This window comes from Anolis sagrei, chromosome 1 (genome assembly GCF_037176765.1).
Source record: "Anolis sagrei isolate rAnoSag1 chromosome 1, rAnoSag1.mat, whole genome shotgun sequence".
Taxonomy (NCBI): domain Eukaryota; kingdom Metazoa; phylum Chordata; class Lepidosauria; order Squamata; family Dactyloidae; genus Anolis; species Anolis sagrei.
The window spans coordinates 164,026,277-164,041,802 of NC_090021.1; the positions used below are offsets into that span (position 1 = coordinate 164,026,277).

At 42.8% G+C, this 15,526-nt stretch overlaps 1 protein-coding gene across 2 annotated transcripts in view; it reads left to right on the forward strand.

Moving 5' to 3' along the window:
- COL6A2 (collagen type VI alpha 2 chain) overlaps nt 1–15,526 on the forward strand; it is a 78,783-nt gene that overhangs the window by 41,710 nt on the left and 21,547 nt on the right. For both annotated transcript variants that reach the window (XM_067470006.1, XM_067470005.1), the window contains exons 16-25: nt 1,406–1,468; nt 3,187–3,249; nt 5,415–5,477; nt 6,876–6,926; nt 8,742–8,777; nt 9,112–9,174; nt 10,753–10,815; nt 13,013–13,048; nt 13,968–14,013; nt 14,872–15,024. In XM_067470006.1, coding sequence (XP_067326107.1) covers nt 1,406–1,468; nt 3,187–3,249; nt 5,415–5,477; nt 6,876–6,926; nt 8,742–8,777; nt 9,112–9,174; nt 10,753–10,815; nt 13,013–13,048; nt 13,968–14,013; nt 14,872–15,024 — 637 coding nt within the window. The remainder of the gene's footprint in view (nt 1–1,405; nt 1,469–3,186; nt 3,250–5,414; nt 5,478–6,875; nt 6,927–8,741; nt 8,778–9,111; nt 9,175–10,752; nt 10,816–13,012; nt 13,049–13,967; nt 14,014–14,871; nt 15,025–15,526) is intronic.

A 15,526-nucleotide genomic window follows, 5' to 3' on the forward strand; every position in this document is an offset into this window, starting at 1 on the left:
GATATAGTTCAGTGTAGATCCTGCCAGAGTTGAGCCTGTGTTGGCCTGAGACCAGTAAAGGTGTAAGGAGAATTTAGCCCCTCTTTTTAGGCCCCTTCCACACAGCTGTATAAAATCCACATTGAACTGAATTATATGGCAGTATGGACCTAGATAATCCAGTTCAAAGAGATACTGTGGATTATCTGCCTTCATATTCTGAGTTATATGGCTATGTGGAAGGGCCCTCACACAGCCTGGTGGAGCATCTTCTACTCTAGATAGTCAGAGGTACAAAACCAAAGCTGTAATTATTGATTTTGGTGTAAATCAGTTTGCCCATCCTTCAGAAGTGATTATATTGAAGGAATCTGTATTATAACAATGTACTTAATATTATATTTGAATCTAATGTTCCAAATCCTAAGGATTGCCAAATGTCATGGTTGGGCAACTGGAGGCCTAAGGCCATAAGCAGGCCCGTAGCCAGGATTTCGTTTCGGGGGGGGGGGGGGGGCTGAATTTTTTTCGGGTGGGGCTGAGTTTCGGGGGGGGGGGGCTGAGTCTGAGTGAAAGAGGGTCTAGCCTAGCAAACCTTTTGTATCGTTACCCCAATACCCCCATGCATATGGGATATATTGAGTGTGGTGATCAGATCATGATATGAATAAACATAACAGTTTAAATAATGCACCAGTAAGGCCTTTTCGCGAACCACCATGAGAATTTCGGGGGGGCTGAAGCCCCCCGAGCGCCCCCCCCCCCCCCCCCCGGCTACATGCCTGGCCATAAGCCATCTTTGATCTGATTTGATGCACCCTCTGAGCTACTGGACCCTTCTTTTCTTCCTCATGTTTGTGTTCTTTCCATATTCTTTTGATAAAGAGGAAAGAGTGAATGAAGCTGGGGTGCTGTGTGGATTCTGGGCTGTATGGACTTGTTCTATCAGCATTTTCTCCTAACATTTCACCTGCATCTGAAAATGCCAGCCATAGAGGCAGGTGAAACATCAGGAGAAAATGTTGCTAGAACACAACCACACAGCCCAAAAACCACACAACACCTCAGTGATTCCAGCTGTGAAAGCTCTTTGTTGTAGTGAAATAACTAGAAAAAATGTTTGTGTCCTTTATTTGCTTCAGAAATCATTAGTAAAATTAAGTTTTACAAAAAAAGTATTCCTTGGAATCAGTTCCATGATGCAGATATTTCCTGTCATCAACTCTAATCTTAAAACAAACTCATGATCTTAAATGCTCTGAGGGATAGCTTCTCCCCCACAACTACATGTGAGTCTCTGAGCTCACACAGTAGGGAGTTGGTATTAGTAAGTATATTTCATGTCACCAAATAATGAAGAAGGAATATGCTAATTGTAGACTGAAATTGGTGAATCTCTGTCTAATGACTCTTTCTTTATCTGCAGGGAGACCCTGGTACTGAGGGTCAAAGAGGACTACCTGGTGAAGTTGGAAACAAAGGAGGAAGGGTATGAAAGAACCATGGACTATGGCCCTACGTTCTCTAAGCCTAGGTTCATTGGGAGACAGGCCCGTAGCAAGGGGGAGGGTTAGGGGTTCAACCCCCCCCCCCCCCGAAATGTTTCAGATTTTTTAAAAAAACCTGGTTTACTCATGCATTTTAACTGGTTAACCAAATCCCCATGCTAAGTCTATGAGATGCCTTCATAGAGTCCCTTCAGAACTGCAAGCACTATCTCAAGCAAATATTAGCAATTTATTCACACTGTCATTACTTGCAACAATAGCCGATGTAGTTGTTCTGGTACAGCTGTACCAGGATCTCCAACTTTATTTGCTTTGTATTAAATGTTTGCTTGCAGTCCTAGGTTTCAGGGACTCTGCAGATAGGTGGCTTCTTTGGTTGCAGTCATAGGGCAAGTCACCTGTCCATCATTGTTAAGTTTTGGTTCCGCCCCTTGCTCAGGGCAATTGGGAAGAGAAGGGAGCCATTTTTAGTTAGTCTCAGCAAGGTAAGCTTATGTATAGGATGTGTGCAAGCTTCCCCTGTACAAAAGCTTCAACCCTTAAGACCTTCTGGGGGAGAAAGGTCTTAAAAGTCTCCAAAGAATTTCCAGGAAAACAGCCCTAAAGACCAAAAAACTCCAGCTGGGGAACATCTACTGCCTTGTAGATGCAGTTCGACCCGGTAGCGGAGCCCACATCAGTAAGGGTTAGATTACAGTCAGCCTGGGAGAAGATAAAAAGAGAATTTTCCTTTAAAATAAGAAGAAATTATTGAAGACAGTTGCCTGTCCTTCGTGGGCAAGATTAGGAATTCACCAGTTGCCTAAAAGTTTGGAATCATTTGCTTAACTTTACTGAAGACAAGAGAAGTTTCTGTTTGATTGTTCATTAATAAAAGACTTTGTTGTACTTCTCAAGCCATCTAAAGACTGTTTGTGGTGGAAACCTCTGAGAACTTCTCTTTAGGCCCCCTGGCTTCCCGCTGGGCAAAGGTTGCACATCCTGTTCTAAAGACAATTATTTACAGGCCCAACGCGCGACAGAACAGTAGTGAAGCAACCAAGTTGGGGGCCAGACTTGGTGGAAGTGGTTGACAAGGGCGGAGCTGCAGGCTATTGAAGGCTGCTCTGCCCCCTGCTGTGCTCTTTGCTTCAGCGTGAGCTAGGAGGCAGGTTTCAACCCCCCCCCCCATTTCAACCCCTCCCGAATTTTTTTTCTGGCTACGGCCCTGTTGGGAGACAATTCTCTTTTTCACTCCCAATGATGTTTTAATAGATAGGGATAGGAAGAAACCCATGTCCATTTGTTCAGCAAGTAAAACAATCTGTAGAGTCCCCTAGTTTCTGTTCTTGCTCAATCCAGACCTTCTGTATCCTTTTTGGCCTCCCTCCCTTCCTCCCACCTTCTTCCTCCTTTCTGAGGTCTTTGTCCCCAAGGCTCTTCTGCCACTGGGCCCCTTGTTGCTGTTCCAGACTCTGGAATCGATTATGGCTAATACACAGTTGAGGATGCCGACAATTAACAGTATCTATTCTATATTAGTATAGATTTTTTTAATGTTTGCAAGATTGTATGGGTCTTCCACATCATTTCTTAAAGGAATCACAAGGAATTAACCTGTTTAATATATTTGCCACATGTATCTAGTCTGGTGCCACTACTAGCAAGAAGTGTTATGCGGAATCTATAGGTCTGACTCTTTGGTTTGCTTGCCTCACAGGGAGACCGCGGATTGCATGGTCCACGAGGTCCTCAAGGTGTTGTGGGAGAGCCAGGCAAGCCGGTAAATTTCATCCAAAAGTATCTTCAGCATATGGACATCCACTGGCTCTTTCTGTTACTACTCTTCTCATTAAAGGAAATCACATATTTTATTAAGTTAACTTTTCCGTTGACTGTCCACAGAACGCACAGTGTTTTAACTTACTGACATTAGTTATCATCATCATCATCATCATTTTATTTCTTAATTAGTCGCTCTCCACCAAGGTGCTCCGAGCGACTTACAATTTAAAACAGTTTATACACAATATAAAACATTCAACATAAAAACATTCAACATAAAACATTCAACATAAAAACATTCAGCAGTGACTATGGCAAAATTTGATCCGGTTACTTAAATGCACAACCAAACAGCCAAGTCTTGAGCGCCTTTGCAAAAGGTCGAACTCCGACATTGCTCTAATATATGGAGGCAATGAGTTCCACAGAATTGGAGCATTGATTGAAAAAGCTCTACGCCTTGTAGCTTCCAAATGTGCCTCCCTAGGACCCGGTATGTAGAGGAGATTTTCCTGGGTGGATCGAGGTGACCACTGATGGGGAAAAGGAATGATATAAAGGTCCTTGGCCATTTTGAGTTCTAAATGTCAGGATCAGTATCTTGTAAGAGATCCGGTGTTCTATTGGTAGCCAATGCAGTTGTTGCAGAATCGGTGTAATATGGGATCTTATAGGTGATCCCGCTAGCAGCCTGGCTGCCGCATTTTGGACCATCCGAATCTTCTGGGTCGTTGACTTCGGAAGGCCGGCATATAAGGCGTTGCAGTAGTCCAACCTCGTGGTGACTGTTGCGTGGATTACTGTTGCCAATGCTTCTACCGAAAGGTAGGATGCCAATTTCCTTGCCTGGCGAAGATGAAAAAAGGCCTGCTTACTTATGGCAGTGATCTGGGCCTCCATCGTCAGAGATGAGTCCAACACAACCCCAAGGCTTTTAACAGTGGCAGACGGAACCAGAGCTTCCCCATCGAAATCAGGCAGAGACTGGGTTAATTCTAGCGGCTGGCCGGGCCAGAATATCTCAGTTTTTGCAGGATTGACTTTTAGTATGCTTCCTCATAGCCAACTCATCACTGCTTCCAAACACAGCTTAAAGTTCTCAGGAATCGCAGTTGTTCCAGGTTCGAGACGCAAGAGTAGCTGGTATCATCTGCATACTGGTAGCACTCTATGCCAAAGCTCCGCACCAGTCCAGCAAGTGGTCGGACGTAGATGTTAAATAACAGGGGCGAGAGGATAGCACCCTGGGGAACTCCACAGCAAAGGCAGGAGCTTTCAGAGCTTTGGCCTGACCACTCCACCCTCTGTCTCCGGTCCCGGAGGAATGAATTGAACCATTTGAGGGCTGAACCTCGTACACCAGACATAGCCAATCGATGAATCAGCAAGTCATGGTCCACGGTGTCAAATGCAGCTGTGAGGTCCAAGAGTACCAATAGCGCTGATCCGCCTCGGTCTAACTGACGACGAATTTCGTCAGTAATAGCTACCAAGATAGTCTCTGTCCTATGACCTGAACGAAAGCCTGATTGAAAGGGGTCCAAACCCGCAGTCTCATCTAAGAATTGCTGTAGCTCCCCCGCCTCTGTCCGTTCAATCACCTTGCCCAGGAACGGAAGGTTTGAAACTGGGCGATAGTTACTAAGTATGGCAGCATCAAGGCTTGGTTTTTTCAGGAGAGGGTGGACCACTGCTTCTTTAAGGCAATCTGGAAAAATTCGTTGCTCCAAGGAGCTGTTGATGATGCTCCTTAAGGGATCTCGTAGTCCCTCCCAGCACCCACTATTGATCCATCAACTATATGTAACAAATGTTTCCATGGCCTTTTGCCATTATGCAGTGGTTTTAATTGTTCCCTGGTGTTTTAATTGCTCCCTGGGTGCCAACTAAGCTTCATTTCTTCCTTATAGTGAGGCTTTGCGGGGAGAATACCATGTGAAATCATTGCAATTTGTATAATTGCACAGTTTTGCTCCTAATGCTCAACTAGATCAGTGTACCTGACCCAGATTGATTTTAGGGAATGCTTTGCAGTAGTAGCAGGACCCCCCTCCGCCCCCCCCCCACCCCCGCCACCTGCCTGGTTCTGCTGCAGCTGGATGCCTTGTTTCCATCAAAGAAATTTGTTTGTTCACCTTTGTTCTTTCTGAAACACTATTTTAGGGCTCACAAGGAGATCCGGGGGATGCAGGTGTAAGGGGTGACACAGGCCTTCCAGGACCAAAGGTAAAAAAGAAATCCCATCTGGAAAGAAGTAAAATCATGTTAACACTTTATAGATATAGTTGTGGTCTGTGGGCAGGTACATTCTCATGTATGTACCTGCCCACATAAGTTCATATAGGGATTGCTGTATATGTTGATAATTCAAGTATTTAGCCTTGTTGATAACTTATCTATTTATTTATCGTGTCAGGAGCAACCAGACAGTTGTATTATATTTTTAACAAAACAAACAAACAGACAGGCAAAACACAAAGTTTGCAAGTTTGGTAGTTGATTAAATGTCCTTTGACCATTTAGAGTGCCTCAGGTGTTGCCGCAAGGAGGTCCTCCATTGTGCAGGGCTCAGGTTGCATTGCAGCAGGTGGTCAGTGGTTTGCTCTTCTTCACACTCGCATGTCATGGATTCCACTTTGTAGCCCCATTTCTTGAGGTTGGCTCTGCATCTCGTGGTGCCAGAGCGCAGTCTGTTCAGCGCCTTCCAAGTCACCCAGTTTTCTGTGTGCCCAGGGGGGAGTCTCTCATTTGGTATCAGCCATTGATTGAGGTTTTGGGTTTGAGCCTGCCACTTTTGGACTCTCGCTTGCTGGGATGTTCCAGCGAGTGTCTCTGTAGATCTTAGAAATCTATTTCTTGATTTAAGTCATTGTTGTGCTGGCTGATACCCAAACAAGGGATGAGCTGGCGATGTCTCTGCCTTGGTCATTTCACTATTGGCTACTACTTCCCGGTGGATGTCAGGTGGTGCAATACCGGCTAGACAGTGTAATTTCTCCAGGTAGGGTGCAGACACCCCGTGATAATGCAGCATGTCTCATTAAGAGCCACAGCCACTGTTTTAGCGTGGTGAGATGTGTTGATAATTAATGATAGAATGTAATCATGAAATATGTGAATTCAGGTCAAAGTTTCTCTCACCTGGCAAACCAGCACAGAACAGTTTTATGTTGAGATTACTGAAAATGCAAGAAATCTTCATTGTAAAGCACATCCAACTTCAGAGACTAAGGCTCCTTCTACACTGCCACGAAATGCAAATTATCAAAACAGATAATCTGCATTATATGCTTTGAACTGGACTATATGGGTCTACACTGCCATATAATCCAGTTCAAAGTAGATAAACTGGATTTTATATGGCAGTGTAGAAGGGGCCTTAGTGTTTGTCACAGGACAGAATGAATGTAATATTGACAGTCATTTCCATTATCCTCTAGTGCTCTGACTTCGTTAGGTGTGTGATGTTCTGCAGTTTCTTTGGTTACATCCAGCTTTGGGGGTTGTTATTATCCCAGAAAGGAACCTTATAATGTTGAAACACATTGCAACATAGAATGTTACAAAGCAAAGTTCCCAAATGCTTAAGCTTTATTTATAAAGTCATTTTCTTTTTAATTGTAGGGAGACAGAGGACGACCTGGTTTCAACTATCCCGGCCCTAGAGGACTCCCGGTAATGTGTGGCATGCTTAATCAATTTAAATTTATCACCAGGAGAAATGTTATCTCAAACAAAACAAGATATCCAACCTTGAGGACGAGGCCATGTGAAGTCCTCCAATGTAAGACACAGAAAGGGGAAGAAGAAAAACTCCCATGCTTCCTAATCTGGGAAGGAAACTCAGACCCCTTCTACACTGCCACATAATCCAGATTATCAAAGCAGATAATACAGATTATCTGATTTGAACTGGATTATATGAGTTTATACTGCTGTATCATCCAATTCAAAGCAGATAATCTGGAATTTACATGGCCATGTAGAAGGAGCCTCAGTGTGGCTATCTTGTCCAGAATATCATTGGCAATCGATCTGGACCATTACATATCCAGTATCAATTATATATCAGGAAATAAAGACCGACTGCTCAATGGAGGGAAGAATAGTAGAGGCCAAGATGAAGTACTTTGGCCACATCATGAGAAGAAAGGAAAGCTTAGAGAAGACAATGATGCTGGGGAAAATGGAAGGGAAAAGGAAGAGGGGCCGGCCAAGGGCAAGATAGATGGATTGCCATCTATCAATCCTTGAAGTGATTGGATTGACCTTGAAGGAGCTGGGGGTGGTGACGGCCGACAGGGAGCTCTGGCGTGGGCTGGTTCATGAGGTCACAAAGAGTCGGAAACGACTGAACGAATGAATAACAACAACATCAATTATATACAAAACCACTGCATTTATATTCCTCTGAACAACAACAACAATGAATTGAGGATGGAATATAAGACTATTGAAGGTATTGAACAACATCAATTATATACAAAACCACTGCATTTATATTCCTCTGCTCAGCAGAGAAAAAATTATTGTCCCAATTTTTTACATTTCAAATATTCAACATCCTTGTGTAAAATATGTATAATGAAGACACATTATACCCTTATATTTTCAAATCATGGAATAACTTTTCCTCTTCTGTAAAACATTAGTCCCCCATTGGTACTTGATAGTGTTGTGTCCTCTTCACTCCTGAAGCAAGATTGTGGTTTGATTTAAAATGTTGGTCTTCAACTTTCCAATGAGCTTTTTTTTCTTCTGTTTCTTCTTTGGCTGCCACATTTTTTCTACAAATCTCCATTTTATTCACAATATTTCTGAAGAATTAATTCTTTCATTGATTTCTTGAGAAAATTCACACATTCTGTCACCTTACTTACTTAGGCGATCTCTCGCTTTCCGAGGATGATTGTCTTCCAATATTCTTGTGGGTCCGTATGTGGCTGTGGAGCCCTATTCTTGCTCTGCATCTTCTTCCGCAGTGAGGGCATCGGTTTCCAGGTGGAAGGCGGTCTCGGCCGGGGTTGGCTTGACGCGCCTTCCTCTTGGCACGCTTCTCCTTTTCACCCTCCACTCGTGCCTCTTCAAATTCTGCAGCACTGCTGGTCACAGCTGACCTCCAGCTGGAGCGGTCAAGGGCCAGGGCTTCCCAGTTCTCACTGTCTATGCCAGAGTTTTTAAGGCTGGCTTTGAGCCCATCTTTAAATCTCTTTTCCTGTCCTCCAACATTCCGTTTTCCATTCTTGAGTTTGGAGTAGAGCAACTGCTTTGGGAGATGGTGGTCGGACATCCGGACAACATGGCCGGTCCAGCGGAGTTGGTGGCGGAGGACCATCGCTTCAATGCTGGTGGTCTTTGTCACCACCACCCCCCTAAAAAAAAAAAGAACAAAAAAAATGACAGGAACAAAGACAGTCCAAGAAAGCCATAACCTTTGATTTCTCCATTCTTGCTATAAATCTTTTCTCTATATCTTGTTTTTTTTTTCAGGGTGAGAAAGGTGAGAAGGGGCTTCCAGGACCAGAGGTATAGTGTGAACATACACTTGATATTTCCGCTAACACGTGTGTTAACTATTTCTATATATATGATTATTTAGTATTTGAATCCTTCTTTTAAATTTCAGTTCTCCTAAATTTTAGGCAGACATTATCTAAATGCCACCCTGAGTGCCTATGTTATACAAAAGGATATAAAGATGTCGACAATAATTTTAATTAATTTTGATTAATTTAAATAATTTCATTAAATAATTTAGTAATAATTTTTTTAAATTGGTGGCCTGGAGAACTTCTAAAAATGAATATCAAGAGCAAAATGATGGTGGGAAATCTCACCCCTTATGCCATTTTTGGAACAGGGTGCAAGAGGTGACTATGGACCCAAAGGCCCTCCAGGAACAAAAGGAGAAGTTGGTGAACCTGTAAGTATTTTCTGCTTCACTGTTTACTACAAGAGTGATTGTTGTCACTGGGATTCCTCCCTCCCACTCATTCCACTGTCATCACAGCTTGTGAGCAGAAGAGCAGAGACTGGAGTAAAATGACTATGAGTGCCGAAAGAAAGAAAGAAAGAAAGAAAGAAAGAAAGAAAGAAAGAAAGAAAGAAAGAAAGAAAGAAAGGCTGCCTTATCAGCTTCTGGGAGTTGGCAAGGCAGCCTTCTTTGGTGATGGAGGTGGCTTCATGCACCTCCAGAGCACCAAAAGGAGTCCTATGCCACTGTAGTGAAGCATTAACACTAGGATAAGGCACCAGAAGTAGGCAGATGCTTCACAAAGAAGTCCATTTCATATTATTATTATTATTATTATTATTATTATTATTATTACTGGTACTTTTACCCCGCCCTTCTCAACCCCCGGAGGGGGACTCAGGGCGGCTTACAAAAAAGGCGGAATTCGATGCCTATACATAATAATACATAGTATACAAAATATAAAAGAACAATATACAAAAATGTAATTAAAACGATTATCACAATAAAACATCAACAACTGGTACCTAAGACATTGTATAAACATATAAAAACATCATATAAAAGTTATTCTTAAAATCAGCGTTTCGGTTCCAGAGTTCCACATGTCCAATCCGTTAGTCATTTCCTAGCCATCAATGGAGTTCTTCTTTATTTGCCCACTTGTCCAAATGCCTGGTCCCAGATCCATGTTTTTAGTTTTTTCCTGAAAGAAAGGAGTGAAGTTGCAGATCTGATTTCCCCGGGGAGAGAATTCCACAGGCGGGGGGCCACCACTGAGAAGGCCCTGCTCCCCGTCCCCGCCAATCTCACCTGTGATAGAGGCGGGGTCGAGAGCAGGACCTCCCCAGAAGATCTTAGGCTCCGGGGTGGGACATAGAGGGAGATCCGTTCGGACAGATACACTGGGCCGGAACCGTACAGGGTTTTATAGGTCAAAACCAGCACCTTGAATTGTGCTCGGAACTGGATCGGCAGCCAGTGGAGCTGACACAACAGGGGGGTGGTATGCTCCCTGTATGACGCCCCGGTGAGCAATCTGGCTGCCTCTCGCTGGACTAGTTGGAGTTTCCGAGCAGTCTTCAAGGGCAACCCCACGTAGAGTGCGTTGCAGTAATCTAATCGGGATGTAACAAGAGCGTGGACCACCATGGCCAAATCTGACTTCCCAAGGTACGGGCGCAGATTCATGGATTCTGTCCCCTCAGAAATGATAGGACAGATCAACCAAGCCAGCCATACATATGAACATCCATGTGAAGTATCCATCTGTAAAACTTACATTTTGTGCACGGTTGTGGAGTGATGAGGCTGTTTTACCAAGACAACCTCTTTCCCATTATTGTTAATGAGGACACATGAGGTAAGAATTATAAGTGATAGATATTTGAAGCATTGTACACCTACTTTGTTGGGCATGCAACTAAACATTTGACTAGTCCCCAAGTCAATATCTTTTTTCTTCTTTTTTGCCACATACACAAGCAAAAGAGAATGATGCATTGATGTGTTTCTTTCTCTTTCTAGGCTGACCCTGGCCCACCAGGTGAGCCTGGCCCCAGAGGACGTTCTGGTGAACCTGGCAGTGAGGTATTATTGTAGCTCTTTGTTTGGTAGAGTGTTATCAACCCCCTTCCCTTGGTATTCTGAGGCTGATTCATCGATTCATCTCTCTTGAGGTGTATAATTGCAACCACGAACAACAGTCACCTAGATTCTCAATCAGGCAAATCCTGAAATCTATTATCTCTCTGTTGCTGGGTAAAAGATAGCATTTTAGGACACAACTGTCAGAAAACCAAACCACAGAGGTGGATAAGGCTTAAACTTTTGATGCCATTGTTTCTGCACTGATTTGGAAACATCGTGAAGACATTGTGGGCAGTACCCCATAGACCCTGAGCATCAAGAGAGACGGTGTCCTGGATGTAAGAGGAAAAAGAGACAGGGTCTCCCTCTCAAAGGTTAAAAACTGAGCTCTGATCTTGAATCTGAGATCCAACTGTGACTAATATCAAGAAATAAAAGGAAACATAAAGTATTAAGGTGGTGAAATGAACTAAGGAGACTGACAGGAGGGAGACTGGGGATCCTCTCCTCCAGCATCTTTAACTGAAAACAGTTGCAACATGAGGGAAAGGGGGTCCATTACGGTCCCTGCCCAACAGTGCCAAACTGTGTTTAGCATGGTTATGCAGTGGGGATTCTCTGCCATTCAGAGCGGTTTAGTGGATACCTATCACACTGCATGTGAGACTGATCCGGCATCTGGGATGCCAGATCAGACCCACATTTTCAATCGGTGTAGAAGGGCCTGATAATTGGATAGTGTGAAGAGACCCTAGGAAGAGAGGCAGCAGGATACTTGTCTATGGCCAGAAAGGCAGAATGCTATACTCTTTATTTCCTCAAATACTTAAAAACTATATTTACTGTGCTTTAACACAGATTTGAAAAACTGTAGAAGAGAATTGTAGAAGACAACTACATTGTCCTTTCCCAGCTGACAAGCCTAGTAATATTCATAACCATAACAACTTTATTTATATCCCACCCCCCATCTCCCAAAAGAGACTCGGGGCAGCTTACAGAGCCTAATGTCACACCTCCTGACAAATATCGCACACATTCGCCGAATGGAACAGAGCATCACCTCAAGACTGTGAAACAACCTGCCGAGTGTCTAGATCTAGGGAAGTAATGCTACCCCTCTATTCCACTTTGGTTAGACGACACCTGGAATATTGTGTCCAATTCTGGGCACCACAGTTCAAGAGAGATGTTGACAAGCTGGAATGTGTCCAGAGGAGGGGGACTAAAATGATCAAGGGTCTGGAGAACAAGCCCTATGAGGAGTGGCTTAAGGAGCTGGGCATGTTTAGCCTGAAGAAGAGAAAGCTGAGAGGAGATATGATAGCCATGTATAAATATGTGAGAGGAAGCCACAGGGAGGAGGGAGCAAGCTTGTTTTCTGCTTCCTTGGAGACTAGGACGCGGAACAATGGCTTCAAACTACAAGAGAGGAGATTCCATCTGAACACGAGGAAGAACTTGCTGACTGTGAGAGCCATTCAGCAGTGGAACTCTGTGATGGAGGCTCCTTCTTTGGAGGCTTTTAAACAGAGGCTGGATGGCCATCTGTCAGGGGTGATTTGAATGCAATATTCCTGCTTCTTGGCAGGGGGTTGGACTGGATGGCCCATGAGGTCTCTTCCTACTCTTTGATTCTATGATTCTATGATAGAGCTCCAACAGCTAGATCAGCTGTCGGAATTTAAGAACCATGTAAAGTCCTATCTCTTCCAGCAGACCTACCCAGCCAGTCTTCAAGCATGAATTTTAAACTCACGTCACATGTTTTGGCCTCTGTCCTGTGTGATTGTGCCTTTTACATAAATGCTTTGATCTGTATCTTTTATGAAACTGAATTTTAATGTGTGTTTGTAGAATTTTTATAGTATTTGTGTGTTTTTAACTCAGCTGTGACCTGCCTCAAGCCATGGGAAGAGGCGGGTAAGAAATAACATCATCATCATCATCATCATCATCATCATCATCATCATCATCATCATTACTATGAGAAAGAAAATAAAAACACAGTTTTAATGGGGGTGTATGCACATAGATAGTCAATGTTTAGAAGTAATCATGTTGCCAAAACCAGAGAATGTTAAGAATTGTTGGGAATCTATTCCATTATTTTTCTGTGTCAATATATGAAGGAAGCTAGCAGAATTGTTGCTCCTTGTGCAGAGGACATCCATAATGCTTTTTCATCATTTTGTAGGGTGGACCTGGCCCTGCTGGAGATCCTGGGCTTACTGTAAGTAGAAGACATTTTCCGTTATTATAGATGTATCAATGAGTTTGTTGTCTACATATTTCAATACTAGTTTGTGGGGGGGGGGGGGGGTGTAACAAGGCCTGCAAAACATTGCTTCTCCTATGCAGATTCTTGGTAATATCCATGGGAAATGTATAATCAAAAGCAGACTCTGGCCGTATCCTCTTGCAAGCAATACATAAGAAAAGCGTAGGCTTTGATTGTGTTTTCTGCATGGGAGGGAGCTAGACTGGAGGGCCCTTATGGTCTCTTCTAACTCTATGATTCTGTGATTCTATGTGAGTTCTCTTATTCAGCCAGAATAAAAATTGTTTTCCTACTGAGAGGATGGAAATGGAAATTATTATAATCTCTGTCCATGTTCTGGGTGGTTTCCCAAAAAATGTAGCCATATCCCTCAAACTTGTGCAACTGGGGACTCAGTGTGGTATATAACTTTTAGTACTGGATTAGGATTCTGGGAAGCAGAGTTCCTATCCCTTGAGAGGAGATATGATAGCTATGTATAAATATGTGAGAGGAATCCACAGGGAGGAGGGAGCAAGCTTGTTTTCTGCTTCCCTGGAGACTAGGACGTGAAGCAATGGCTTCAAACTACAAGAAAGGAGATTCCATCTGAACATGAGGAAGAACTTCCTGACTGTGAGAGCCGTTCAGCAGTGGAACTCTCTGCCCTGGAGTGTGGTGGTGGCTCTTTCTTTGGAGACTTAAACCGAGGCTGGATGGCCATCTGTCAGGGGTGATTTGAATGCAATATTCCTGCTTCTTGGCAGGGGGTTGGACTGAATGGCCCATGAGGTCTCTTCCAACTCTTTGATTCTATGATTCTATGATTCTAACTCACTAAAATCTTGTTCTCATAACAACTCTTTTTTCCTTTTGTTATTGTTGTTTATAGGACTGTGATGTGATGACCTATGTCAGAGAGACCTGTGGCTGTTGTGGTTAGTTGATAGTCTTCTTTTGGGTGGCTTGTAGTAGCAATGAATTTGAATAAACTCCCTTAGAGTAGAATTCCTCCTCAAAGTGCAAATTTATGCTCAGAGCTGACAGGCAAAACTAATTATTATGCAAATAGTATTCGTTAGTAGATTTGTAGTCAGCCTTGCTTAGGTCAGGCCTTAAATTTTTTAGATGAAAAATAGTTTGTATGGCTCCAAAGGCTCGATCTACACTGCCCTATTATCCAGTTTCAAAATGTGATATAAAAGGGCATTGATCTGTATTATAGGGCAGTGTAGACTGATATGTCCAATGCAGTTAATTCACATTCTGAAACTGGATTATAGAGCAGTGTAGATTATAGAAACTGGGTTATAGATCCAGTGTGAGATAGGCCAGCATAGACTCATATAATGCAGTTCAGTGCCATTAAACCGCATTATATGAATCTACACTGACCATATAATGCAGTTTTAAAATGCATTACATGGCAGTCTAGAGGAGGCCTCGCTTAAAGAAAGAAATGTTCTAAGAAGCTGAGTGAGAGAGAGATGTTTAGCAAGACTAACTTAAATTGTATTAACTGATCACACCAAAAATGTGGTATTCAGACACACCCACTGGCTCAGTCCTGCTCATTCATATAATGATAGACTATAATGTAGCATGATTTACAAATGCGTTCAAATGTTCACATCCTGCTTTAGGTTCCACATGTAGGGCTCCAAGCATGCTCAAGCTCAGGCCTTCTGTAATTGTAAAGCCCTTCTTAATGTTAGTAGTTATAGTCAGCTTCAGGGCCCAACAGCTTGGGCCTTTCCTTGGTGGATCAATGTTGTGCTTCTGATTGGTTTCCTCAGACTGTGAGAAACGGTGTGGCCCCTTGGACATCGTCTTCATCATTGACAGCTCAGAGAGTATTGGATACAACAATTTCTCCCTGGAGAAGAACTTTGTCATCAATGTAGTGAGCAGACTTGGCTCCATCGCCAAGGATCCAAAATCTGAGACAGGTCAGTGGCATAAGAGAGAACCTGTTTTCACAACTGAATGTTATGATTGTTTGATACTTATATGATACAATAATCTAGCATTTTCCAAATACTCCTTATTTTACCATAAGCCAGAGAAAAAGACAGGAGACTTTAACACTCTGTTTTCATTTCTAGTAAAGAAAAGTTACTAGATGTTTATGCTATTTGTCTTTCCATGCTGAGTATATGTACATTTAGGATTTGGGATCTTCTCCCAGTCCATCTGTTTCCCATAGCTATTTAATATTGGTTCATTAATCTTCTGGATTGAATCATTCATTATGCATCTACAGATAGCTCTGGAAACGTGTGTCATTCAAAATGAAAAAAAAGCAAAAAAGAGAACTTGTATTTCCACACTGTTCCCTCAAGTGTTCTTGTGTATGTAGGAGGATTTCATTGTGTTTATATTTTTTCAAATACACACTTTCTGAATCATTATACAAGGTAGAACACCATCATCCTTCAGTATCTGAATTAT